The sequence below is a fragment of the Alternaria dauci genome, chromosome 3 (assembly GCF_042100115.1).
Source record: "Alternaria dauci strain A2016 chromosome 3, whole genome shotgun sequence".
Lineage (NCBI taxonomy): Eukaryota > Fungi > Ascomycota > Dothideomycetes > Pleosporales > Pleosporaceae > Alternaria > Alternaria dauci.
Window position 1 is genome coordinate 680,119 of NC_091274.1, and position 27,320 is coordinate 707,438.

A 27,320-nucleotide genomic window follows, 5' to 3' on the forward strand; every position below is an offset into this window, starting at 1 on the left:
CCGGCAATATCGGACAGGAATGCCCAGCCAGAGCTGTCCTGGACCCTGCTGTGCTTTGATTGGGCACTTCGCCCTGCTAGCATGTGACGCCATGGCCAAAACAATTCTACTCCAATCTCCCATCGCAGATCAACAGCATCCGATAAGAATCACTGTTCGTTTTACACATCACTCTTTGATGTCATAGCGACAATCCATCCGGTTCAAGGCCCCAAGCTTTCAACCATTCGCATGCCGCAACTGCCGACTAACTCTGCAACCCGACTGTTTCTATCCTCCGAGCCAGACCATCTTTCTACTCTTCCCAGCCTGCCACGGAGATGGTTCTTGTCTTTCAAATGTAAGCACGCTACAGCTCTGGCGATGCAAGAAAGGCTGGCTGCGGTTCCCAGCCACCATGCTCCCGCGCGACGTCAGCGGTAGATGCTGGGTCCACCCACGATGCCGAGCCCCCACAATCTGCAAGTGCGGACGGGCAAACTAAAAAGCAGCCATCCCGCCTTAGACACTGGCGATCCGGATCGACTCTAGGATAACAGAATATAAAGAACCTGTGCAGATTTTGGCATCATACCATCTTATAAACATCATTCAGCATGGAAGAGCAAGTAGAACGCCTCGTAAACAAGGTTTGGGGTACATGACACCAGCCGGCAGAGTACAACACACGTATTGACCGGGTTGTAGACAAATACCAAGATGTTCCTGCGTCGAAGCGATTACTGATTGCAGTGTCTGGCATTCCAGGGTCTGGTACATACATGCATGGCAAGTTTAGCTCTCCAACCAGCTAACCACCACCACCAGGCAAAACAACGCTAGCAGCCATAGTCTCGACCAGACTTAACGAGAAACATGCACAACAGTCGCCAGGCACCGCCAACAGTAATCCACTGGCGGCCTTCATACCAATGGATGGCTTCCATCTGTCCCGCCAGCAGCTTGATGCAATGCCAGATCCAGACAGCGCACATGCCAGAAGAGGCGCGGCATTTACATTCGATGGCGATTCCTTCTACAGCCTGGTCAAAAAGCTACGAGAGCCCATATGTCCAGAGAGTTCGACTTTGTATGCACCCAGCTTCGATCACGCGCTCAAAGACCCGGTCGAGAACGACATTGCCATTTCGCCATCCGTGCGCATCGTCATATTCGAAGGCAACTACTGCTCCCTGGACAAGGCGCCCTGGAACGAAGCAGCGAAGCTGATGGATGAGCTCTGGTTCGTGGACGTAGACTTCGATGTTGCGCGGAAGAGGTTGATTCATCGTCACGTCAAGGCTGGCATCGCCAAGAATGAGGAGGAAGCGCGAAAGAGAGCAGATGAGAATGACCTTGTGAACGGGCAGGAGATAGTCGACTTGAAGTTAGATGTACATGAGCTGATAAAGAGTCAAGAGGATCATCATTGGGCGCCGGAGGAGCAAGGTGTTGGAGATGGCGAGGATAAGGGGACTAAAGGCGGAATTGCAGGCCGGGTATGATGAAGGTCATTGAAAACGAGGTGTAATGCGGCACACGACTAGCAGTTGATATCTGGTTGTTGTACGTGATACAAAATCTACTTGCGACATGCTGCAAGTACCCTGAGAAGAATTACATTGAGTGCCCTCAGAGTGCCCCTTTGTCACACCTTCCGCTCAGCAACTACACGTCGTACCCAATACAGTTCCTGGAAAGTAGGCTGCTCATACCGATTGTGGTACCAAGTATAGCAGCCACCCACGTTTTCCCAAGACGCAGATCCACCACTACCAACTAGCCTCAGTGCGCACTTTTCGGCCTCGTGCATGATTCACATTGGTCCATCTTGCTGTTTACGATCCGAATCAACCCTGACCTCAATCTTGAATTTGCGAAATTTGCCATTCCAGTGTTCTCTCCATTTCTGGGTAAACAAATCGGTCTTGTCTAGTCCCACGCCATTATCTTCCCAAACCAGCTCCAAAGACGCACCTTCGAGAGACAAGCTGTCCATTAGCTTCAGAAAACGATGGTGCGGTTCGTCAGTGAGAGTATTGTCTGCACTGTTGCGGTAATATCAAGCCTGAGGGTACATTTTGAAGTTTCGCACGCCGCTACTGGTGAAGACAAGTGAATTCGGTACTCCCGCAAGTTGTCTTTCGAGAAACATCATTCGTCCATATGGCTGGAACGTGAAGGTCCGTGCGATTAAATCCAGGACTTCGTAAAGCATCTGTTGGCTAGATTGCATCCAGAATGGGAGACCTCGTTGCACTCGCTGCCAGGGCATGACATCAGCGTCTGGGTTCTGTATCGCAACGATCATGAGCTGATCTAAGCAAAATGTTAGAGGGCAATCTTGGAGAGCCTCCGCGTATATATGGTCTCGGATCTCGCGAGGAAGACTTAGGAGAGCGCTCCCATGCTGAGAGGCAATCGTCGAGAGTGGTGGACCAGCCTTCCGGGCTTGTAGTTGAAGACGTTTGGACGCACGCGTGCCTTTGGCTGGCGACGCAGCGCGTTCCTTAGACGGCGTCTTCCTATTGCTGGTCATCTCGTCTTTTGGGTTCCGGATGTGCAGTCAAGTCGTCGACTAGGCGATATGTGAGGAGTCGAGTTGGTCAATGGGTGATTGCAAATGCTGATATTGACCATTCCAGAGTTGTCTGCGTGTGTAACGGATAAGAGAAAGCAAGGCGGTGTGTTATAGGCGAATGAGGAGCGGTGATGACGCTAGCAGCGTTTGTGATGTTACCTAGGTAGGTAGGCACGGCCTTCTTATCGTAGTAAAGGAAGCAAAGAAGACAAGTCTCCAGCTCTACCTGGGGTTGCTGCCTAGAATGTCTGATTTTTTGTTTTCTGCAAGTGGTGGGGTATCATCAAAATAAAACTTCAGAAAAGTGAAAAGCAGCTATCCCTCTGCTTATCGGTCGCAAATGTCGATAAGCCTAGAATGTTTACGCAAGGAATCATCTCGCAAAGCGTTCAGATCTTCATTTTTACTTGAACCATGCTACCTACACTGCAATTGGTCAAACTGGAACTCATAGCAACAACCTTGGAAACCTGTCAAACGTTGAGTTCAATCACCGGTCTTGGTCCCAGTGTAGTCCTCATGAGACTGAGGGCGCGAGACCAAAACCTCTTCTGTCCAACAGAGCTTCAATCCTTCCTATCGTGCCTTCCCAACAAGTTTTCGTAAGCACTTCTTAGCAAGTTCCATCATCTTCAGCCTATAGAGAGCTTACTAAAGGGGAGTGATTGGACAGGACTTTCCTCGTCGGTGCTGTTTCCGGAGCTGTTGTATCGAGAACGGAAGTCGGCATCTGCCTGGCTACTGATGCGCAGAACCTAGTTACTGACTGTGCGAAACTTGTATGTTGGAGCACTCACCTATTGCGGCTTTCCACCATAACTGACCTTGTCTGCATATCGCATTCGTCTCTCACGAATCTTGCACCGTCTTCAACATCCTCTTCTTTCCATGTAATACTTATTTCATACTCGCGTTGCTCACCAACAAGCCTCTTCGCAGTCCGTTCTACCAACTCTGTCGCCATCCTCCCAGCAAAAGTCCAACTAGGCTCACTTTCCACCGTAATCTTCATACGTTCCAGTCTCCCCATCCACTTGTCCAGAGTCTTGTTCCTAACAAAGGGCTCGTCACCAGGAACTATTGTACCAACATCGTAGACCCAGTGCATATGTAACTCCCTGATAGCCGTGCCAGCCTCATACAAGATATTCAACATTGCCCTATCAGCGGGCCAAAGCATAATTCGTAAAAATTGCTGATCTCGCACTCTAAAAACTCCTAAGAGAGACGCCTCTTCATTTGGCGCCGTGTTGGCACACAAACCTGAGTACTGCGCGAGGGTTACCTCGGTGGGCAGTATTTCTTCTTCGTCTTCGGCCTGCATTTCCGAATCCACATCTTGGATCCAACTTGGCATTACGCGATCTAAAACCACTCTCTTCATGGCTCCGAAGACTAGTCGATTTAGGACGTCGGTTCCTTCCACGGTCTTCACCTGCCCGATTGTAGATAGCGTGGAAGAGGTGAACGCGAATTCTCTTGACAGCGAATCTATACCTTCTCTGAGCATCTGTTGGCATGTCACCAGCCAGATTGGTAAGCCTTGTTGCCGAGGTAAGAATTTGGACAGCCTGTCATGAACGATACCCTTGGGTACGGCGCGAATTGATGTCGGTGGGGTACAAGAGATCGAGGCCTCGATTGTTTGGAAACCCCAAGAGTACATGTAGATTATGTCGCGCAATTCAGTGGGGAGGGAAAGGAACAGGCAGAAGGTTCGTATGGCAACGGGCATTGGCTTGTGCCTTAGGGAACACTGAAATTGTTGTATGGCTTTGGGTTCGTTTCGCTGGAGCTCGTCTGGGTCACCGCTGCACCGTGGTCCTCGGCCCAGTACCATGGTGCTATGGATGGTTTGATGTTGGGCCATGCTGTTTTTCGTATAAACGAGTGCAGTAACGTTGCCACACGACTACTCTCAGTGACCAGACCTCTGGTATCTTTACAAAAGTGACTGGAAAGGAAAAGCAAGCTGCGTTCCTTGTGGACGTACATAAATAAACATGTGTTGAGTTAGGCAGCAACAATCACGTGGATTAGCGCGCATACTAGCGCATCCTGCCGAAAGTCAAGAGGCCGTCACTTTGCATCAAGCAGAGAGCGCTGAGTTTTCTAGTAATCATATTGCTACGATATCTTGTACTCAAATACGCATACACGCTGGTAGCTGTGAAAGATGGAGTCTGTTTGGCTGCGAGATGGACTTGGAACAAGCTCCAGTCTCAGCAATCCCAACCATCCTCTGCCAAGTTTACTACACAAGAAGTGAAGAAGGTCCTTGCTCAAAAACTTGTTACCCAAGGAGATGTTGGCCGTGGGGCGTTGTGGTGCCGATACAAAGGCTCGGCCGCGATCGAAAGCTCTCCGGAACGCCGCATCCGACTCCGTAAATGACGATAGGTTCAGGCCGTTCGAAGGTGCGTATAGATACATTTTGGGCACCATGATCCAAAGGTTGCGCCAAACGAGTGCAGGCTAAGGGAAGTGCAAAGGTCTAGTGACATGGGTGTGCCAGCTATGCCTTGACTCCCTGAACCTCGGAGTTTTCATTGTTCTCGAAATCAGAGGCTGATGTTTCACGGTTCAGGCTGGTCTCGCGATGCAAGAAGGTGTGTTCCTTGACAGGGCTACCTGCCAGCTCACCCTGACCGCTGATGCTGCCATTTCCATGGCCGTTTCCATTGCCGTTGCCGTTCTGACCGGTTGGGGTGGGCGGGGCGATGTGTGGGATCTTCTCGGGGTTGGGGTGCTCGCGACCGACTTGGGTGACACCGACGTCACCAGCTTTGCCGGCCTTGGAGAGGGCGTAGTCGCCACTGTCGAAGTACTTGCGCTCCTGCAGCTGTGGTTAGCAGGGACCTCGTGTTTCGCAGGCTTGACATACCTTCAACTTGTTCTGGAGCAGGTCCTTCTTGTTGGGAAGCTTGCCGTAGAGACGGAAGAGTTTGGCCTCCTGCTCCGACATTTTCTAAGCTGCCATGTTAGCTGTCGCGCTTCCTAGAGGCGTGCAGGGGCTATCGCGACGTACGCTAACATCGACCTTGTTCTGCTGGTGGGGGTTCATATTGGCGGCTGTAGAGAGTTGTGGTGTTGCGAATTGCAAATGACGTGTGTTAGAGGGGCAGCTGCTCGTGAAAGGCGCAGTGTCGTGTCGTGTCGTGTCGAGGCTTTGTTGTGTGATGTCAGGGAAAAGGGTCCAAAGGTCGCAATTTGTTTAAATGTCGGTTGTCGTTGGCTCGCGCTGACCACTTTGGGCGAGTACCGCTACCGCGTAATGTGACAGGGTCAGGGTGAGTGAATGTGCTTGATGCGGCTTCCAGCGCTGACGATTGGGTGCCAACAAAGCTCGGGCGTGTGGTTGCTGCTGCCTGACAACACAACAACGTTGACGTGTTATGACTCGTTTGGTTTATGGTTCGGGCGTTGTTACAAACGACAATGTTTTGGTGCAAGTGGGAGAGGTGCCCCTCTATCCAGTCGACTATGCGATAAGCCTGGATCGCCCGAGGTTCCAACGGCTCGGGACGCTGCACAACGGGAATCAAGCAACAAAGCAAGGAATCGGGATGACGAGAAGGCGAGGGGACTGGATGGGTACGATGGTGGTAGAATGTGCAGAGGAGGGCGAGTGCTTTATTAGACTCTAGCGTTGGTCTTCTCTCGACTTGCTTTGCTCGAGGGAGATTGCCAACCAAGGAGGGGTAGGTGCAGCAGATATGTAGGCAGGCATTGGGTGGGCCGATCTAGACAATCACCAAGACGTGGCTTACTTGACGGCTCAATTGACGCAGCGGACACAAGGAATCGAGGCAAAGCAGCCGTTTCCGCGAATGGTGCAAACCTTAGCCTTTGCAGGTGTTGGTCGGATGCACGCTCGATTGCCGTGGGCCTTACCAGACTCAGCACCCTCACAACGTCACGCGTACACACCATTGGCCTCCTAACCTCCTTGATCGCCAGGGCCCATCTCGATGAGGCTTGAATTGTTCATTGTCTGTGCCATTGGCGTGTGTGCGCAACTTCGTCACATGGAACATGCTTCACAGACTGCTTGGCTTCAGTCACGATGCACTTTTTTTTTATCTTGCAACTACGAATGCATGCTTCCCCGCTTACCACGATAAATGGTTGCTTGAGCGTGATAGGCTACCTGAGCGCGCTAGCTCTAGACTTTATCAAACCCTGACGGTCAGCCATGCTCCCCACCATCACATACTCTGATTAGCGAGATACTACTGCAGGGCTTTCAAGGTTCTCACCATCGATCCAGCACTCGGGAAGCAAAACACAGCATCGGAGCTGAGGAACATCCCACACAAGTGCTGCCCTTTGGCCAATTCGCTTAATTGTTGCAGCGAAATCTCACGCCAAAACTCACACAAGACCGGAAACGCATCCCGCTTCCAATCATAGTAGGAATGGCTGGCACCGGCAAGACCTTTGTGGTGGAACATCTGGACCCTGAGCTTGAGGAGTGGTCCTCTCTGGAGTATGCCAGTATCGCATCAGAATCCCATGCGTCTGGTGCACAGTTCCTGCTGTCTTCCGTACCGACGTCGTTGAAATTGCCGGCAAACCTACAGGGTGCCCAGGGACTCAATGTCGAGACAAGAGGTATTGAAGAGATTTATGCGGATAGAAAAGACAAGGTGTGTCTGCTGGACCCAGCCGCATCCAAAGACTTGAGCCCAGAGGACGGCGAGACATTCGACATCTTCTTATTCGGCGGTATACTTGGTAAGCATCCGCGCTCATCCAGCCGAAACCGTGCGATGGAGAGAGCTAATTTCTGACCAGGAGACGACCCCCCAAGAGGTGTGTGTGGAACTGACAGTGTCATGCCAAATGCCTACAGTTGATTAACGGACTCTCCAGACCGTACTTCAGAGCTGCGCAAGAAAGGATACCAGGGACGTCGCCTGGGACCTGTACAGATGACGACCGACACGGCAGTACGTGTCACCAGGATTTGCGTGCAAGACAAGGGTACGTCGAGCAGTTCGGGTGCTGGTGTAAGATGCTGACGAGGCGCAGTGCCCGTCGACAAGATCCCGTACATCGATCATCCCGATCTCAAGATCAACAAGAATGAGAGCACACAGATGCCATTTCGTTATGTGAAGGATGAAAACGGGGAGCCAATCATGCCAAAGGTGAGCAGGCTCAGCAACTCGATGCGTCAAGACGCAGTGTTGACGCGATGCACAGGGAATGCGTGAGCTGATCGTCAAAGACTCAGCTAAGAGCTTGAACGATCTCTTCTGAAGACAGGTAACCGACATGCCCCAAGCATCCCATCTTTGTGTACCAGCAGTATGGAAGATGAGCATGCGCCACTGTGGCACACAGTCATCAACGACAGTTGACATGTACCGCTTCCGGGAATTCCAAAAAAGCATTTTAAAGGTTGGAAAGGGGTCCGCGGTGTAGTACTAGGCGGGACTCTAGCTCTCAGTCGGAGTATTGACCGGACGGACCGATGTGAATGCTATCATGCTCTAGAACGAATTCCACGTCGGCACAGCATGACAGCATGGGAAAGTTAGTCCTGAAGAGTTAGTAGTCTGTAGTTCAAAAAGTTATTCCCAGCCCGGCCGAACCTTAGGAGGTGGGATCAACCATTGCATGCGAAAAAAGGCAGCTACGGACGCGCGGACGCGCTCAGTGGTGCGCATATTCGGCAACGTTGCGGCCTAAGGATGGAGCTGACACATGGTTGAAGCAAGAGTGAACGCTCAATCGTGTCAGATGCCATGCGCGATGCGCGTTCTCGAGACGCGGAGATGGCAGTAGCCGGAATGAGCCTTGTGTGTTGTGATTGGCTGCATAGCAAAGCTTGGACTGCACTCCAAAGATGTACCTCAATAGCGATTTGGACATGTTATGCATGTCAATGAGCTTTGTGGAATCCATTTTACATGTTCAATATTCGGACTCTTCACTGAAACTTCCATTCACTTTGTGGAACACCCGCGTGTCTTACGTCTCACGATCTACTGTCAACAGGCCCCTGGTTCTGGAATCCCAACTCGGACTCGTCAGCCGCCGCAGTAGCCACCTAATCCATACCTTTGAAGTCCGAACTTTCCACAACCTCAGTGCCGATACCCTACACTGTGCCGGGCTGCGCATTCACTCCATCTTTACCTAGTCTGCGGCTGCTTCTCTTCCCACCTCTGGAGTTCCTATGACATAGCAACTGCACACCGCCCCCTCCGTGGCATCCACACTGCAACACGCGGCCTCACCATGGCCTCCTCACATTTCCCGCTGCGATGGCGGACGGCACTCCTCGGCGGCCTCCTAGCGACAGTATCATGGCTTCCGAGCATAATGGCGCAGGAGAAGACGCAGGCCGACTACTTCATACATGACCTGCCCGGTGCGCCAAAGCCGTTGCTGAAGATGCACGCAGGGTAAGCGCAATCCGGCAGATACGCGCAGGCAGTGCTGACCCGTTCATTAGACACATCGAAGTCGATGCAGAGAACAACGGCAACCTCTTCTTCTGGCATTACGAGAACCGCCACATTGCCGACCGACAACGGACGGTGTTATGGCTGAACGGCGGTCCTGGCTGCTCCTCGATGGACGGCGCCATGATGGAAGTCGGCCCATACAGAGTGCGCGAAGGCGGCAACCTCGAGTACAATAACGGTTCATGGGACGAGTTCGCAAACTTGCTCTTCGTGGATCAACCCGTTGGGACTGGTTTCAGCTATGTGAACACCAACAGCTACCTCACGGAGCTCGATCAAATGGCCGACCACATGCTTATCTTCTTGGAGAAGTGGTTTGCGCTGTTCCCTGAATACGAGAATGACGATGTGAGTACCTCGAATAAGTGAAGACACGGGGACGCTGACAAGTCTTTAGTTGTACATCGCTGGTGAATCGTACGCTGGGCAACACATCCCCTACATCGGCCGGGCTATCCTCAATCGAAATAAACAGAACCCCTCCAAGGCACCATGGCCGCTCAAGGGACTCATGATTGGAAACGGTTGGATATCGCCTGTCGACCAGTATCTCGCCTACATACCCTTTGCCTATCAGAATGGCCTCATGCGGGCTGATACGGACATGGCAAAGCGTGTGGAGGAACAGCAGCGGATCTGCATCAAGAAGCTCGATGCTGGTGGCATGAATACCGTCGACACAAGCGAGTGTGAGCAGATCATGGTTCGGATTTTGGAGGAGACCAAAGACACAAAGGCCGACCAGATGAACCAGTGCGTCAACATGTACGATATCCGTCTCCGGGACGATTCGTCGTGCGGCATGAACTGGCCTCCGGATCTTGCCCAGGTCACTCCCTACCTCCGCCGTCCCGACGTTATACAGGCACTCCACATCAACCCCGACAAGAAGACTGGGTGGCAAGAATGCAACGGGGCCGTCTCTAGTCATTTCCGTGCCAGAAAGAGCGAGCCTTCTGTCAAGTTCCTGCCCGAAATTATCGAGCAGATTCCAGTCTTGCTGTTCTCTGGTGACAAGGACTTCATCTGCAACCACGTCGGCACAGAAGCTATGATTGGAAACATGCAGTGGAACGGTGGAAAGGGTTTCGAAGCCTCTCCCGGTGTGCAGAATGCTAAACAGGATTGGGTGTTTGAGGGCGAAGCCGCTGGAACATGGCAAGAGGCGCGTAACCTCACATATGTCGTCTTCTACAACTCCAGTCACATGGTTCCCTTTGACTACCCCAGGCGCACCCGCGACATGCTTGATCGCTTCATAGGCGTCAACATTGAGGCGATTGGCGGCGCTCCTGCCGACAGCCTCATCGACGGCGAGAAAGGTCCCTTGACCAGCGTCGGTGACCACCCCAACTCGACTCAAGCGGAAGAAGATAAGAGCAAAGAGCTCAAGGCGGCAGAATGGAAGGCCTACTCTCGCTCCGGCCAGGTTGCACTCGTCGTTGTCGTCATCGCTGCCTGCCTCTGTGGCTTCTTGTGGTGGCGCAGTAGGCGCGCTGCGAGCAGCGAATACAAGGGCACCGACAGTGACGAAGGACGGGAGTCTCTTCTTACCGGCATGGGCCTTGACAATTTCAGGAGAAGGGAACGCAGGCAGGATCTTGAGGCTGCCGACTTTAACGAACGGGAGCTTGATGATCTTGACGATGCGCCGAAGAAGCCAGGAAATGGCTATGCACGCTCAAACTCGGAGAAGGCGAGAGAGGCGCACAATGACTCTACGTTCTCTTTGGGCGTAGACAGCGACGATGAGGAGGCTAGCTCGAGTGATCGTGGCAGAAGAAAGGAAGCGTCGGGATAGATTGCGAATAGTATGTTTTGGGACTCGATATCATATAGCATTGCAGGCGTGTTAGAGGCGTTGAAACTCAATCTTTTCGTCTCGTCAGATGATACTGTATTTCACTGTTGACGCGTCAGGGATGTTGAGATGGCCTGTCTGACTGGCTTTGCTGTACAATGCAGGCCTGACTAACACTTGAGGTGGTATTCTTCATACCTACTTGATGTGCATCTCGCCTGTTCAGATGAGCATGGGTTGAGATTTGCTAAGAATGCCTCCGGAAACGCAGTATACGGAGGGTCCACTTCATCCCATGGTACTGCGATGAGAGAATTCGCAAGTAAAAGAATGCTATATGGAGGGTCAGTGCTGCCTGACGAGCACGTGAGCGCGGGACTAGCGTGACCGCGTTCCTGCCCTCCCCAGGCGCGTCATCTTCAGCCACCCAGGCCTCAACTTCAGCAAAGCGGCGACCCATGCCCAGCGCATCGTAACGACAACAATGCCTGCGTACGTACAGTCTCTTCATGGGCTTTCTCATCATTCTTTTGCCGACACCAATAATGTCGACTAACGACCGTGCAGGCCAGGCGACCAATACAGCGGCGGCAACGTCAAGAACCCCTTCGAAGAACGCGTCGTAAACGGCTTCACAGCAACGGAAATCGCGACACTGCAGAGCAGGCTAAACAAACAACTTGGTCCGGAATACATTTCACAACGACCAGGTAATGGCGGCGGCAAGGTGGCGTATCTGGAGGGAAACAAGGCGATAGCGCTGGCCAACGAAGTCTTTGGGTTCAATGGGTGGTCAAGCTCGCTGGGACAGGTGCAGATCGACTACGCATGTGCTCGCTTCACTGGCTAGGGAATACAGGCTGACAGCAGCAGGTCGACGAGCATCAGAATGGCAAGGTCAGCTTGGGTCTCTCAATAGTGGTGAGAATTACACTCAAGGATGGTACATATCACGAGGTAAAGACGTTGTTCACTCAATTCTGCTTTTACTGACAGTCTTCCAGGACATTGGCTATGGCTCGATAGACAACGGCAAAGGCAAAGCCGCATCATTTGAGAAGGCTAAGAAAGAGGCGGCGACAGATGGCTTGAAACGCTCGTTACGCACGTTCGGCAACGTACTCGGCAACTGCTTGTACGACAAGGAGTATCTCAAGAAGGTCCAGTCTATGAAGGTCAAGCCTGTCAAGTTCCAGGAGGACAGCCTCTACCGACACGTCGACTTCAAACCGCCACCCCAGCCTGAAGAGCAGGCTGTGGTCAAGCAGGAACCACAGAAGACACCATCCCGGCCCAATCCGGTTCTCCGCACGCGTACTGATCTCTTGAACAACGAATCTTTTGGCGCCGACTTTGACGACGATGCCGACGAGAACTTGTTCGATGGAGTCGATGTGACAGAGGGTCACGGCGACGAATCTTCCTTGTCAGAGACATTGTCAGCCCCAGAAACCACAGCATCACGCGCAATCGAACCGGCAAAACCAAACAATATATCGTCTGCTCGCACATCGCCTGTTCGGAATACAGGACCTCCTCGTCAACCGAATGGCAGGCCCCCACAAGGCGGACGTGGGAATTCTGGCATGCAACAGCAGCAACCGAATCAACCATCTGGAAGGCCTCCCGTGCAGAATGGAAGGCATCCACAAACTCCAGTTCAACAACAGGCCCGACACATGCAAAATGGCGGTCGCATGGCCCCACCAGCAATGGACAACGGGGCTGCTTCAAGACCTATAGGACAACAACCATCAAATCAACAGCACGCTCCCGTCAATCAGCCTCTCCGGCCGACACCACCACAAGCACAACAGCCATCAAACCAAGCACGTCCAGGACCCCAAGCCGCGGAGACGGCCACACCTGCTTCAAACGCACCTCCTCCTAATCACCGCCCCCCTGTCGGCTTCGTCACCTCTCGTGCTGCGGAGCTTCTTCAAACAGCAGACCTAACCTCACTCAGCAATCTTCCATCTTTCAACCCCAACGCCGATTCTCCCATACCCAAAGAGAAACGCACACCCGGAGTGGATCACGCTCGCAGCGTTCCTATTAAGCGTGACGCAGTCGGTGCGCCGCCTGCACCTCAACCACCTCCTCAACGACCGGGCGTCACATCAGCTGGCTCCTTCAACCGCCCCAATATCGTGAACCCACAGATGGACGCCAACCGCCGCATTGGTATGCCAGGTGCGCCAAACTACGCCATGAGTCCTAGCGCGAACCGTGGCGCATACAAGCCACCTACAATGAATGGCGCTGGTGCTGGTGGTGTAAAGAGAGAAAGGCCGGCGCTGCAGGACGTCAGCAATGTGGGTGCTAATGGGGTTGCGGGTACTGAGGGTCCAGACGCTAAGAAGCAGAGAGTCGATGCACCACCCGGTGCTGAGAATACTGGTGTCGCTAGTACATGAAGCATGCAATTGACGGTCTTTTCAACATTATTTCGGCTGGGCTCTTTTTCTTTGGTTTTAGCGAATGGGCGTTTCCCTGATGGTGCGGAGTCGGTGTTTAGGCGTTCATGGAAAGAGGGATGAGAAAGGACTGTTCTAGCAGCAGTATGCATATCTCCGATGGTCATTGCTTTTCTGAGGCTATCGGGCGGTGGTCATGTTTCGCAAACAGTCGATATCCTTGCGTTCATAGCGACGATAGTAGAAGAAGGAGAAGCAATTGAAATATAGACACCGAGAAACTGACATGCTTGTACTTATCGTTGGTTTGGAAAAGACATGTTGTAGGGCTCTATGTTGACGTGCCTCTCCTGCATCTGATGAAAGCGTATCTATTCTCGAGTTTTCAAATTACTTTCTTACTTCGCACGGGCAAAGGCTATGTCGCACTCGTAACATGCAGTATCTGGCACTCGTAATGGCCGTTCAATTGTTGTTTTGATTAGACAGAGTTTGCCACCTTTCGCTGTATGCATACAAGTGGTAGTCATGTGAGAACAGACAGTACGCTACGGCAGCCGTCTCGTAATATCCGCATGTTAGTCCCCGCAGCTACGGATACATGGTTGTTCTGAAGCTGCCCGCTAGTTGAGACTAGAGTTGCCTATTGTTCAACCTGCTGCCTCACGGTAGAAGCTAATCGAGTTGTTTCCTCCAGCCAGCGCGAACATCTCACTCTTTGTCGGTGACTTGGGCAGCCACTTTACGCTCCAGAGAGGTTTGTCTCCGTGAGAATGTGTGGCAACGCACGACCGTGTTTCTATGCGCCATACTTTTGCCTTTGAGTCGTGGGATCTGACATAATGAGTCAGTACGCGTGGCTGGCTAACATGAACCGGATGATGCTCACCCTGATAGAAGATATTCGCCCGTGTCGCTCCAGTCCAGACTGAGTACCCAGCCGCCATGCCCGGTGAAGTTTGCGACTTGCTCGCCTGATGTGACGTCGTAGAGTGCGATGATTCGAGCGTCGCCTCCCGCAGCTAGGAGCTTTGATGCTGGGGAGAAGGCTACGCTCCGGACTGGGTGTACGAGACCAGCTAAGGAGTGTGCGAGGCGACCGGTTTCGTTATTGAAGACGTATATCGATCCGTTCTCATGGCCGGAGGCTGTGAAGGTACCGTTGCGACTCTGATGTGTACGTCAGCGATGTTCGTCGTCGAAAAAGGGAGGCAGAGGGTGGCAAGGCTTACCAGATCTACACAGAGCCCAAAGCTGCCTTTCGTCTCATACTCGCGTATCCGGGGCATGCCCTCTTCCTTGTTCAGGCTCCAGACGTTGATCTTACCATTTATGCTGGTGCTCGCTAGGTACTGACCATCTGCACTTAGGGCAATCGCCCATATCTCACCTGGCTTGTTCTGGTCTGCGACATGGTCAGCTCCCTCTGGGCCACTACAACAACGCTTGCTGCAATCTCAAAGAAAGCACGAGGCGTACCCACCAACAATCTCTCCGTCCTCACTCCAGACGCCATCCTCGTCCTGACTCCATATCTTGACCTTGCCTTCGAAGCCTGCGCTTGCAGCTCGTCGTGCCTTTTCTTCGCGTGCCGTCACGAGGTGGTGTATGCCGAGTGGATGCGCCTTGTCGAGTGTTTGTATTACTGGAAACTCGGCCTGTGTCGTGTCGTAAACGTTGATGCTACTTGAGCCGGAAGCCGAGAGCAATTGTGTGCTGGTCGGTGCCACGGCGAAGACATCGCTCGTTTTTGGATGCGCCGAGTCGACGGTATGGAGGGTGAGGTATTGTTTCGACTAGGAGTGGTTAGCATGACGTATGCAATGCACAGAAAGTTGCATACCATGGCGACTGATTTGCAACTCTACGTTCCTGCTCCCTGGGCGCAACTACCGTGACATGAGCGGAAATTGAAGTTGAAAGCTAAATCGCAGCTCGATGAGGTCAGTACCCAACACGAAAACGCGATGTCACCAGGTCCCGCCGCCATCCCACTTGCAGCCCCACCAAACACCAAAGGGACCCTTGGCTTCACCGCCAATCACACCCCGCGGCGCCCGGCAGCTCCAAATTCACGCAAGGCATGCTGTTGACTGTATCGCGAATCACCAGAAGCCTGTTGAAAGAGTCACGAAGCAGCCTGACTCACCCCTCCCTGCCTACCATCTATCCCAAAAACGTCTACAACACATCTCCCTTCCGCACCTTCACCCACAACACTCCCACCATGGCGCCCCTCGATTCCATCCCCATCTCCAGAGACGCCCTCGCCGCCAACCAGCCAATTGTAATCTCTGGTCCTTCGGGCGCCGGAAAATCCACCATCCTTAAGCGCCTATTCGACGAATTCCCAGGTAAATTCGGCTTCAGCATATCGCACACGACGCGCGGACCTAGGGGAACCGAGCAAGATGGCAAGGAGTACTACTTTGTGACCAAGGAGGAGTTTCTGGATCTGGTCGAGAAGAAGGGGTTTGTGGAGCATGCGCAGTTTGGAGGAAACTACTATGGTACCAGCATCAAGGCTGTGAATGATATCGCGGAGAAGGGTCAGATTTGTATTTTGGATATTGAGATGGAGGTATGTTCTTCCAGTGGCTCTGTGCAATGTGCATGTGAACTGACATGTGCTGGTCTAGGGCGTCAAGCAAGTCGCGAACCACCCTACATTCCCTCGCCCACGATTCCTGTTCTTGCAACCGCCCTCTATGGAGATCCTCGAAGAGCGATTGAGGAGTCGGGCTACGGACAAGGAGGAGGCCATCTTGAAGAGGCTCAACCAGGCAAAGGTCGAGATGGAGTTTGCGCACAATGGACAGGCGCCGCACGACAAGATTGTCATCAACGACGACCTGGACAAGGCATACAAGGAGGTCAAGGAGTTTGTTGTCGGCACTGAGGCATGAAGTGGACCGAAGTAGACACAGAACATTTATGATACCACATGGGACAAGTCAAGAAAAGCAGAATTAAGACAATGTAGTTGATTTTTTCGATTGATAGAAAGCTATCTAAGCCATAAGGTTTATCAGATACCGTCGTAGAAAATTCAGCAAAGGCCGTCCTACCACTTTGGGATTCAGACAGCCTCAGAGCTTGACTCTATTTCCATGTGTCTCATCATGTAAACCGTATATGGCTGGATGAATCTGGCTTGTTCGACCAAGCACGTCGTAGCACATCATCTCCAAACGTTGTTTAGAGAGTGTCTACCCTCAGATCCGAAAAGTGTGTGTGGGAATGAACGTTCCTCGCATCAAGAATAAGCCCCATTGAGTTACCATCCAGGTCACCTTGTGTTACCAAAGTGCAGGAAGGCAATCGCATAACCATCAAACTGGACGAGAAGACCCTCCATACCTGGCCCTTGCCGGTGTCTCCCCCCTCCTCCAGAACACCGGGCGCTCTTCAGCGGGTGAGCAAGGTAGCCAGCGGACTCATATCATCATCCAAGTGCCAGCCCCTCCACTCACAGCCTCCGGACAGCCGAGGAAAAGGAGTGCGAACGGGTAAAGAGAGGCGGAAAGGGTCGTAGTCGGTATTGGAAGCCGCGGCTTCTATGGCGGTTCATTGCTGAAAGTGCGATCGCGAAGATCGTTGTCCGGGGACTTTCTCCCAAAGCGCGGAAAGAGACACCTCGAGAGGCGCTCCGTGCGTGTGCTTCGTTGCGATTCTTTGAGCGAGGAACGTTGGAGAAGGAAACCAAGCTGGATGCCGGAAACTTTTTTAGATGGGGCGGAGGCCGGAGGATCGTGACGCCGGCCAGGCAGGCTAGGCGGAAGCGGACTGGCGCCTGCAAGGGTGCCTGCCTGGGAAGCTTCGTGCATCGGCTGTTTCTTTGCTGAGCGCGTCGTCGGTGAAGAAGATAAAGAGTATCCCGTCTCCCTCGCGCACTATTTGTCACCCACTGCCACCAGCTTGGAATCTTCTCCCCGCGACCACAAGGTTCCCGCCAAGCGCGTACAAACACTTCATCTTTGCTTGCCCAGACATCAACACGGCGAGCTCGCGCAAAGCTTCGCAACCACCAACGCACTCGATTTGAACGCGCCCCGTCCACACGACAGAAGCACAAGACATGGCTCTCTTCGGTCAGGCGGCAGCTCCCGCTGCAAGCTCCACCACAGGCGACACCAGCAAAGACGTCGAGGTGCCAGCCGGCCAACTACCCAGCGACAGCATATCTGACCTTCAATTCTCGCCGACCAACGACTTCCTCGCAGTGGGCAGCTGGGACAAGAAGGTCTACATCTACGAGGTCAACAACAACGGCGCGCAAGGAAAGTGGATGTTCGAATGCCCAGGCCATGTTCTGGGTCTAGGATGGTCAAAGGTGCGTTTCCTCAGGCCGTGGGAATGCGGTAACAGAATGCTAACAAGACGTAGGATGGCACCCGTGTCGCAGCCGGCGACTCAACAGGCATGCTCAACATTGTCGACTTCCGCACCGCCCCCGCCAGTGGTACCGTTCCTGCACAACAAGCAAAAGCCCACGAGAACGGCATCAAGTGCGTGCGCTGGTTCCAAACTGGAGGCAAGGACTACGTCGCAACCGGTTCTTGGGACAAGACGGTCAAGTTCTGGGACCTCCAAGGCGCTGAGCCGGTCGGTACGCTGACGTGCCACGAGCGCGTCTACAGCATGGACATCAAGGACCAATTGCTGGTCATCGCGACTGCTGAGCGCCACATCCATATGGTGAACCTCTCAAACCCCACAACCATCTACAAGACCATCACCAGCCCTCTCAAGTGGCAGACAAGGGTTGTGAGCTGCTTCTCGGATGCGACTGGTTTTGCCGTTGGCTCCATCGAGGGACGATGCGCCATTCAATATGTCGAAGACAAGGACACCAGGTAAGCATGTTTTTTTCTTGCGCTCTCGATCCCCCAATATCTAACGCGTCTTTAGCCTCAATTTCTCCTTCAAGTGCCATCGCCAACAAGACCCCGCCAACCGCGACATCGCCAAGGTGCACTCAGTAAACGCCATATCCTTCCACCCACAACACGGCACTTTCTCCACCGCAGGCTCCGACGGTACTTTCCACTTTTGGGACAAGGACGCCAAGCACCGCCTCAAGGGCTACCCCGAGGTCGGCGGCAGCATCGTCGCAACAGGTTTCAGCAAAGACGGCAACATTTTTGCCTATGCCGTCAGCTACGATTGGAGCAAGGGCTTCGGTGGCAACACACAAAACTACCCTATCAAGATTAAGCTCCACCCTATCCTAGGGGATGAGTGCAAGCCGAGGCCCGGAAGCAAGAAGAGGTAATCCCTGATACATTGGGGGTTATTCTCCTTTTTCTTCATGTGTCGGTTTTTCGCTGACAACGATGTCTAAAAGCTCGATCGCAGCAATAGCAAGGCCTTTGTCTTCGGCGCTGTGAAGCGCACCAGTGGGAAACACATGTTGCAAGAGAAGCAGTAATGTGCTTGACGGATCTGCAGCGGCGCCTGTATACACACCATATGCCCCACATTCATAACGCTACTCTCAGTTGGACGATATCACGGTGTTTGTTGCTTCTTGGTTTCCTGCATTAGCGTTCAAGGGGACTGGCGTATTTGGAGACATAGTACCATGGGCTATCGAGGCCCCTCCGTAGGATAGGCAGGAAAATGTAATTTGATTACTGTATATTTGACTATGGCGAGGAATAGTGTTCTCCGTGTTCCTCCATTTACACTCCATCTTTTGCTAGACGTGAGTACACCAGACAACATAGGGCAAAACTGATAGATATCCCTCTGAACTGCTATCTCGAAGAGCCTAGACGAATTTGTTTGTGATTACTGGCACAAGAAGACAGCGAACTGATCATGCTGGCAAGCTCTCTAGTTTGTGGGCAGGAACAAGAGTCTCGGGCAAGCGCTTCTTAGTCACACTAGTTGTGAGACAGCAAACACGTGCCTCTAGTACACATCATATAAGCACCCCTTCTTCATCTCCTGTCGTCTTCTCTCCAAGCAGTTAACCACGCACAACCCACTCATCCACCCACGCACACCCTTCCACCTTCTCAACTCCCCATGTCTATGCTAACAAGCTCATAGTTGTGACTTCACGCAGAGTGCAACGCCAAACCCATCCACCACCACAACATCCCAGCGCCCAGCGAAACCTGATCAACCACTCCCGGTCCCTGCTCGACTATGTTCCCTCGACAGGAGACCTTACAGGAGAGGCCCAGAGGCACCAACAATGTCTTCATTACTCTATTGAACTTGTTTTATTCCCCCTTTTTTTTTCACTATCCCCCCCTCCTTTCGTCAGACCTCCGGCCCATTGACCCATTCGCTTTCTCGCGGAGGAACTGACACGTCTGTTCTTGCGACAGTCAAGAAATTTAGCAAAAATCAGACATGCCCCCGCACGAACAAGGAGACTTCAACCTAGCCCTCAGAGTCGGGAGTTTGTTGCTGTTCGATGTGTTTGTGTGTGTGACCCTTGTTTTCAAAAGCAGAAAGATTCTCTACCTAGTAATGTTCAGGCCGCCATATCGGGGTTTCCAGGATGGTAAGTTGAGTTTTTCTTTTCTGCCTTTTTAGGAGGAGATACGGAGTAGGAGGTTGCGACGGAGGTAGCTTAGAGGACATGATATTGAGATAATTTCAGGAACGCAATGCGCATTATGATCCACCAACCCTCTTATTCTCTAATAAACGTTATGATTCTTTTTGAAAGGGCGGTATAAATAGCTCAGTTTAGACGGCGAACTCTGAAATTGTGAAAACTTGGTTTGCGCCCTTTGTCCCCTGGATCTGGATGTTGCGATGGACTCACGACCACGGTACACATCTTCATACCACACAATTAAAAACTGCACTTTCTATATGATCTATGATATCCCTTCTCGGCTTCTGTCATCGCATTCTGTCCTAAATCTTCTAAGTAACTTCTCATACTAAATTTTCGGACCTTTCACCACAATGCAGCTCCGCAAAATCCCTTACTCCCTCGTCGAGGCCGATACCGCTGCCATCCAAGCCATTCAAGACTCATCCAACCCATCTTCACGCTCCCAACGCTTCAGTACCGCGCACCATCGCCTCGAAGAAATCGCACCTGTCGTCCCCCCAAACGTGCACTTCGCCCATGAACCACCACCCTGGTCTCCATACGGCTACACACTCTGGCACCCGCTCATCGCCAGATCCCAAAACTTGAGCGAATATCATGAGATCTTCCTCCCTTCTTTCCTCTACGAGGATCTTCTGCGCTGCCACAGCGCTTGGGTAGCAACGAATCGGATTCCCGCGTTCCTTCTCTACGATGTCATCGAAATGTTGAAGTGTACAAAGTCCGGGAAGAAACTAGCAACACTGCTTGATGGTGAAAAGAAATGGTTCTTCCGCCTTGATCAGATGTCGCCCAAAGACTCTCCCATGGGCGGCAAGTTGCCTAGCTCAACCATCCAAGAGGTCCTTATGAAAATCTGCACCAGCATGCGCGCGTACGGATGCCTGACGCGTGAATTCGCGGATGCAAAGACAGAAAACAGGGAGATGCAGATCAAGCTTGTGCTGAACCCTTGGGACGAGGGCATGGATCCTGACAAGGAGTTTCGGGTTTTTGTACCTCCGCCTGCTGCGAAGACGAGGAGGGAAGCAGACGTGACTGAGTTTTGGGTTAGTGCGATCAGCCAATATAGGTGGCCCAAAGCATTCGAAGCGCCATGGGGGTTCGACCTGCAGCAGACGGTGGACTCGGTTGGTATGGGTGCGACGAAGACGCTGGAGGATATCGTAACCTATGCGAAGAAAGAGCTTAGCAAGGACACCACGGACTTGCTGTTGAAATATGGGTTTAGCTTTGATATCGCATTAAAGAAGGATGGAGGCGTGCAGTTGATCGAGATCAACCCTTTCGGTGCGCTGTCAGGATGTGGGGCTTGTCTTTTCAACTGGGTATTGGATGGGAAGGTGATGTATGGGCTGGAAGAGCCGGAGTTTACCATCACAGTAGTCTAGTCGAGTTTATTGTACCACTTCTCATTGCTGAAGAGGTCCCCAGGGGTATGAATGTTTGACATGTTGCGGAAATTATAAGCAACTCGAAGGTATCAACGCACACTTGGACGTGTGTTGTAGTAAATCAAAGGGGACGAGAAGAATAGGCGAATGTAAAATTATGCATACTGCATTATGTACTTGCTCTCAACGTTTGTTAAGATGATAGTGATCCGTGGCACTGGAGAGAATACTGCGCGTCCGTCGTTGATTTGCGCGGGCACGACGCGCTGGGCTGCGGCTGTCGTGGCCTATCGTATGCTGTTTGTTGGAAAACGGCGAGTCGCAGTCGTTCTGCGAAATGAAAGCCATGGAAATCGTAGCCAGTCCAGTTCTCTGAGACGAGCGAAGTTGCATTTTGGTAGTCGATGAGTTCGTTCCACGAGCTTTCACGTCGCTTGGCCATCTTCAGAAGACATACCAGCCGCAGCCCGTATATCCCTTGTACTTTTTAGTCTCGCATGTCTCCGTGTCTCGTCAGTCTTGAGAAGCTCTCCAAGCGCCTTGAAGTTGATCGGCTTCGTCATGAAATGATCGATTCCCGAACTCCATGCTTCTAGCTTAGCGCTCGATGATACCAGTCCAGTAAGCGCGACGATAGAACACCTTGGCTTCTTATTAGTACGTTCGTACTCGCGAATAGCACGTGTAGCGCTCATTCCGTCCATGACCGGCATGGACATATCCATCAATATAACATCAAACTTCCGCGATTCGTCTTGGTACTTGTCTAAGGCTTCCTGTCCGTTGGACGCCTCTTCGAATTGGAGACCGTTCTTCTTCATGAATGCAATAAGAAGCCTCCGGTTCAATAGATTGTCGTCGACAATCAGTATATGCGATACATCGCGGTCGTCTTCTTCATGGGGTGATGTAACTGAAGGCTGTGCAGTAGTGGGCCCAGCTATAGAGGGAGAGATCGGACCAGGAGACTCCAAGCTAAGAGACTCTAAGCTGTTTTGCATTGAGTTGCTCGGTGATGTGGATTGGGTCCGCTGCTTGGTTCTTTGCGATAAGGGCTGTGGTGCTGGGCTAGACAGACCAGTGGACTGCACGTTTTCGTCCGGATGATTGTAGCGATCGAGACATTGATTGAGAACGTAGGCCAATTTGTAAGGTCCACAAGGCTGGGTAATGATTTCGACGACAGACTCCCGATTCGTCACACGGGCATCGGAGCGTAGTGTCGCGGCTTCGAGTGCGTCCATCCCTACAAAGACAGTCACTGGGGCACGTTGGCCGTCGATTCTGTGGTTCCGAATCGTAGCGAGATATTCAAACGACAATTCAGGGCAAATAACGATCTCGGCCTGATGACCCTCCCACTCGGTTGTCTTCACTACCTCCATCTTGAGATGTGCCTCTAGAGTGTATACCAGCGCATTGGTGAAGCGTACGAGGCCTTCATCCGCTGTCGAGACGCTGGCATTTTCGCTCGGCCCAGCTATCTTCTTGTGAAGAACGCATATTCTCCGGTCTCTTAATCTTGGCAAATAAGACAAGTATTGAGCTCGCTCCGTTGTCAATGCATCAAAAACTTCAGGTTTATTAAGAGCGAGTTTGATGATGACTTTGGTGCCAAGTTGAGGGTCACTGCTGACCTCAACCTTACCACCGTTGGTGTCAATGATCTGTCTGACCTACAATGTTGGTGTAGGAAGTCAGTAAATGTCTCACATACATTTGGAATGTTGAAGTTCTTACTATACTCAGGCCCAGCCCTGTGCCGGGTGCGTGAGAATTCTCCTGGGAAAATGGCTGAAAGATTCGATTCGCAAGAAATCCAGGGCTCATACCCGAGCCAGTATCCGTGATGGTGAGAGTAATCGCAGTAGGGGCATCTGTATTCTCTGCTAGGCTTCTCGAACGCAGAGATACATGGATGTATCCTGTTTCCGTATACTTAATGGCATTGCCAAAGATATTCATCACTATTCTCCTCCAGGACCCGATTGGGAATGAAAAGACCCAGTCCTCGTCGTGGGCAACATCGAGAACAATAAATCGCGACTTGCGTTGTGGGAACGAGATCGTATATTCTTCCGCAGGCGACAAAGGCGCCTCCATGAGCTTGGAGGTAACCGGGATGTATGAAGATCCAGAAAAAACAGCTTCCACGACTTCTTCGGTTGCGATACTAAAATCAAACGCGGGGTTTCTTCTTCGCCGATTCTTCAATGGTTTTGAAGATAGTCGTATCGTGTTCGCATTTTTCAGTCTCTTAGAGGAAACGTTCTTCTTAATCTCGCTGATCTTGGCGTAGTCCATGACGTGGTCGATGGTATCGAGAAGAGTTGAACCGCAAGCATGCAAAGAATTCATCATACTGGCTTGGAATGAATCGAGCGGTGTGTCCTTGACGAACTCTAGTGTACCCAGAATGCCGTGTAAGGGCGAACGAAGTTCATGCGAAATGGAAGCAACAAACGTCGTTTTAGCCTACGGAACCCATTTAGTTCTTGTCAAACCCATCGTTCTACGTTACTTACCTGGTTCAGAGCCATAGCATCCAGCCTGGATAGCTCTCTCATGATGGAATGACTGAAGATCCTGAAATACATCAAATCAACCGAAGTGGACAGTAACCGATACGCATCATTGCTCCAGCATAGGCAACCAGCAAACCATCGAGCCCTCTCGAAGTCCCAAAATGGAACAAAAGCGACACTGCGTGCTTTGGGGAACATGGCCCGGAGAGCAGCCGATCCTCGCTGTGGCCGACCGTTGGCCTTGCGCTTTGATGGTGTGGCAGGTGAAAGATGCTCAGTGAATTTGGGGCTCGATGCCGACTCCTCAGTAGACGACAAAGAACAACCTTCGGCGTTGAACGTAAAGATTTTGCCATATGGATATTCGTGGAATAGCCGCGAAAGATCAGGTTCTAACAATGTCCCATACTCAGGATGATCGTTGCCGCTAGGAGTGGCCACTCCAAGCAGCTGGCACATCTTGGAACTCGATGAAGAAGAGCCGTGCGGATGTTCTTCAGTACTGTTTGAGCTTGCATCGTCGCTGGAGGATCTGGATTGATATGATTCGGAGGGTGTCTCAGTACCACTTCCTGAGGCGCCATGGGCACGGCGGTGTCCACCGCTCGCCGCAACGCTCGCATCGAGTATAAGCACCCCATCTAGATCGCTCGAGCCCATCATTACATTCGCAGCACGTGAAAACATGGCCTTCGAGTCAGCGGGCAGAATAGAATCCTCTATGTTCATTGTATCAGTCAGCGCATATCTCACACGTGGCTTCAATGGGGGTGCGGCTTACGAAGCGTACGAATTGATCGGTGTCGAGCAGATCGAGCACGAGTTGTCTTTGACATCGCTGATGGTGGACGATTAGGAGCAGTCTGGTTTGACTCAACACCTTCCCGCGCCTTTTTCGCGTCGTCCGTAGATGCCATCTCCTTGTCCGTTGTAGAGGATAGATCAGATGATGTTTGCGAGGGTGCTGAGGAATCCTGCAGAGCGTCTCTCTCGAAGGGTACCAGAGCAGATGCGCCTTCAGCGAAAGAGACAAGACCGCGAGTGAACCTTTCTCCCCGTCTGTACTGGTCTCTAATCGTGTACGTGTTCAGATAATTGACAACGGTAGAAGCCAGGTCCTTGAGGAGGTCGACTTGCTCTTTGGAAAGACCGTCTCGGCTCTTGTTGTCGAAGATGCAAAGTGTTCCAATTATTGCGTCGTTTGGGGACTTCAGTGCAACGCTGGCATAGAAGCGCATATCATGATTGCTTTGGACATCCTCTCGGAAACATGAACTTTGATCTGTGGTAAGATCGCTAATGACCAAAATGGGTTCATCGTTTGGATCCAGGCTTAAGACCTTTTCGCATATACCCCAGTTCCGCGGAATGCTTACGTTTCCGAGCCAAAGGGCATCTGGGGTGTCACCTGGCGCGTCTGGTTTCAGCGGCAAGTCACATGTTGCCTCTGCGAGTATGTGTTGGCGTTCTTCGTCAAGGAGTGATATCATGGACCGTTGTGCTCCCATCCGAATGGCGGTAAGTTGACACAAGGCTGTCAGAGTCGAATCCAAAGACGATCGAGGTGCATGACTGTCCAAACTGTCGACGCGTGGAATATTGCGAAAAGCTGCTCCATAAAGTAGCAGCACATCTCGTTCTCTCCTCATCCCATGGAGATCAGGCTTGGTGTCCCTGCGGTCGTTCAGCTGTTGACTCATGATGCGCAGTACAGGGCACTACGCCGCAAAAGGTTGAGGACGTCCACAAACTGCCTCAGACTCCATGTTCCGTCATTAAAAGCGCGGTGGAAGAACAGCAACCCTTTGCATTTACCAATCATCAAGACATTGTGGGGTGTGGGACGAAAGTTTGCATATCGCCACACGAGGCGAATCGACTCGACGCAAGCGGCAATCGACCTGGCGGGTCGGCAGGTAGCTAGTGTGAGTTTCGCTGCCTGGGCAATGTGAGTGGTACCAGGCTAATGCAGCTGTAGTGCCTTCTCACTGGCCAGGCATGTGTTCGACCGCCCTACGGTGGCTAGGATCGTCTTAGAGCATCTAGAAGTGCGTATGGGCATTCTCTAGATCTCGGTCCATCAAATTGCATTCCATTGATGATCGCAGAAGGGCTAGAGTCGGGCCTAGAGTCGTTCGGTCGTGAATACGGCGATCGCACACCCTGGAACGCGATAATTGAGTTTACGTAGGTGACATAAGCGGTCTGGCGCCGAAGGCATGTCCTGGTGCGGTGCATCTTACTACCTTGCGACTGAGTGCGCACATAGATGTGACGTCATGATGCTAGCGCCTCGGCTGTGCAGTCTCCCGCAAGCCAGTCACAGTCTCCTTTCCAAGTACGACCGACGATCAACACCACTGCTTCGGAGTAGAATCTAGGATTTCAGCATCGCCTGCTGGAACGATGATCAGGAGCCAGGATCGCCACATGAGACAAAGTGGTGTAACACCAAGAGACTGCACGTCGCCAGTGACGTGCGAAATCCGATCGGGGTTAAGATCTTCAAACGACAGTTTAATCCAGGCTACCGAATTGGAGGATCTGTGGCTCGCTGCCAAGATCACGTTTACATAACAACTCTGGCCGCGCTCTTAGCAGTTTCTTGATGATATGGCTATGAAGAGTGTGTTCAAAATATATCGTGCAAGGATGTCGAAATTCTGGCAGCAGACAAACGCGCCAAGTTATCGGTAGCATCATCTGAGATTCGTGGGCCGGTATACATGCTCTCCACAGAAGCAATTTGGTTGTTGAAGCGGCATAAATCATGTCCCTTGTTGGTCAGGCTTGCAGTGGGCGGCTGACTCGTATCGTTCTTCGTCGACTTTATCCTTGTTTTGGCATATGTGCTCTTTTTGTTTTGGAAGCGTGGTCTCTGTTATAGCCTTGGGGACAACTCGACCCTCTTGTACTTGGATATCTTGAGATGACTGGCCATAACTGTTCCTCGTAGAGCTTGCATTACCTCCTGCGTTTTGAAATTGGCAGGATTTGTGATAACAACCCAAGACAAACATATTGCTCGATGTCATCTTTGCCCATGCATTCTGGAGATTCTGTGACCGCTCCCGGCCCTCTAGTAACCAACATACAGTGTCAGCTCGGCACAGCTTCAGACTTCTTACACAGCCCACTTTCCGAGAAGCTGTGTAAGAGAAAGCCGGCGATAGCTCATCATGTCAGATGGACAATCTTCAGCAGGGGTTCACACTGCAAGTAAGAACAACCGTAGGTTCCACATGTCTGCGATAACGGTGCGCCATATGCACTCGTCCTGGTGTAGACTACTCTCAAGCCAGGAGAGCACGATTTGCCAACAGTATTAACACTCTGGCGCAGCACCATCCTGGGTATGCAGTTCTGGTCTGGGTCGCCATGAACCTCGTCCTAACAGTATACTGCAACATGTTGAGCATACAATCTCCATTGCAAAATGCTGATGCAATTTACAAAAGGGCGTGGCTGATCAAGCCGCGCTCTCTGAAAGGTTAACACAAGCTCTCCGTGATATCGCCAGCTTATTAATGTGAATGAATCCAAGTGCGGAACTGTGACAGA

At 51.9% G+C, this 27,320-nt stretch overlaps 9 protein-coding genes across 9 annotated transcripts; 6 read left to right on the forward strand and 3 right to left on the reverse strand.

The window, feature by feature from the left end:
• The first annotated feature begins 135 nt into the window (after nt 1-135).
• ACET3X_003880 (uncharacterized protein) lies at nt 136-1,592 on the forward strand. The gene is made up of 3 exons (XM_069450023.1): nt 136-636; nt 688-753; nt 808-1,592. The coding sequence occupies exons 1-3, from the start codon at nt 597-599 to the stop codon at nt 1,482-1,484; spliced, it is 783 nt and encodes a 260-aa protein (XP_069307858.1). The 5' UTR covers nt 136-596; the 3' UTR covers nt 1,485-1,592.
• Nucleotides 1,593-4,687: 3,095 nt separating this feature from the next.
• ACET3X_003881 (uncharacterized protein) lies at nt 4,688-6,238 on the reverse strand. Its single transcript, XM_069450024.1, has 3 exons — nt 5,589-6,238; nt 5,445-5,528; nt 4,688-5,396 (listed from the first exon to the last, which is right to left on the reverse strand). Exons 1-3 carry the CDS (start codon nt 5,622-5,624, stop codon nt 5,076-5,078), a joined length of 441 nt encoding a protein of 146 aa, XP_069307859.1. The 5' UTR covers nt 5,625-6,238; the 3' UTR covers nt 4,688-5,075.
• Nucleotides 6,239-6,784: 546 nt separating this feature from the next.
• Nucleotides 6,785-7,825, forward strand: ACET3X_003882 (uncharacterized protein; the record flags this gene model as incomplete). Its single annotated transcript, XM_069450025.1, has 5 exons — nt 6,785-7,297; nt 7,358-7,375; nt 7,436-7,546; nt 7,595-7,713; nt 7,769-7,825. The coding sequence occupies exons 1-5, from the start codon at nt 6,979-6,981 to the stop codon at nt 7,823-7,825; spliced, it is 624 nt and encodes a 207-aa protein (XP_069307860.1). The 5' UTR covers nt 6,785-6,978.
• Nucleotides 7,826-8,809: 984 nt separating this feature from the next.
• ACET3X_003883 (uncharacterized protein) lies at nt 8,810-10,840 on the forward strand (the record flags this gene model as incomplete). The annotated part of the gene is made up of 3 exons (XM_069450026.1): nt 8,810-8,976; nt 9,027-9,387; nt 9,437-10,840. 3 exons carry the CDS (start codon nt 8,810-8,812, stop codon nt 10,838-10,840), a joined length of 1,932 nt encoding a protein of 643 aa, XP_069307861.1.
• Nucleotides 10,841-13,907: 3,067 nt separating this feature from the next.
• On the reverse strand, nt 13,908-15,103 carry ACET3X_003884 (uncharacterized protein; the record flags this gene model as incomplete). Its single annotated transcript, XM_069450028.1, has 5 exons — nt 13,908-14,091; nt 14,147-14,427; nt 14,490-14,662; nt 14,741-15,053; nt 15,101-15,103. 5 exons carry the CDS (start codon nt 15,101-15,103, stop codon nt 13,908-13,910), a joined length of 954 nt encoding a protein of 317 aa, XP_069307862.1.
• A 381-nt stretch (nt 15,104-15,484) lies between these two features.
• Nucleotides 15,485-16,163, forward strand: ACET3X_003885 (uncharacterized protein; the record flags this gene model as incomplete). The annotated part of the gene is made up of 2 exons (XM_069450029.1): nt 15,485-15,838; nt 15,897-16,163. 2 exons carry the CDS (start codon nt 15,485-15,487, stop codon nt 16,161-16,163), a joined length of 621 nt encoding a protein of 206 aa, XP_069307863.1.
• Nucleotides 16,164-17,335: 1,172 nt separating this feature from the next.
• On the forward strand, nt 17,336-18,532 carry ACET3X_003886 (uncharacterized protein; the record flags this gene model as incomplete). Its single annotated transcript, XM_069450030.1, has 3 exons — nt 17,336-17,590; nt 17,644-18,113; nt 18,169-18,532. The coding sequence occupies 3 exons, from the start codon at nt 17,336-17,338 to the stop codon at nt 18,530-18,532; spliced, it is 1,089 nt and encodes a 362-aa protein (XP_069307864.1).
• Nucleotides 18,533-20,190: 1,658 nt separating this feature from the next.
• ACET3X_003887 (uncharacterized protein) lies at nt 20,191-21,231 on the forward strand (the record flags this gene model as incomplete). Its single annotated transcript, XM_069450031.1, has 1 exon — nt 20,191-21,231. One exon carries the CDS (start codon nt 20,191-20,193, stop codon nt 21,229-21,231), a length of 1,041 nt encoding a protein of 346 aa, XP_069307865.1.
• A 428-nt stretch (nt 21,232-21,659) lies between these two features.
• On the reverse strand, nt 21,660-25,267 carry ACET3X_003888 (uncharacterized protein; the record flags this gene model as incomplete). The annotated part of the gene is made up of 4 exons (XM_069450032.1): nt 21,660-22,910; nt 22,975-23,709; nt 23,760-24,478; nt 24,541-25,267. 4 exons carry the CDS (start codon nt 25,265-25,267, stop codon nt 21,660-21,662), a joined length of 3,432 nt encoding a protein of 1,143 aa, XP_069307866.1.
• Nucleotides 25,268-27,320: the final 2,053 nt, after the last annotated feature.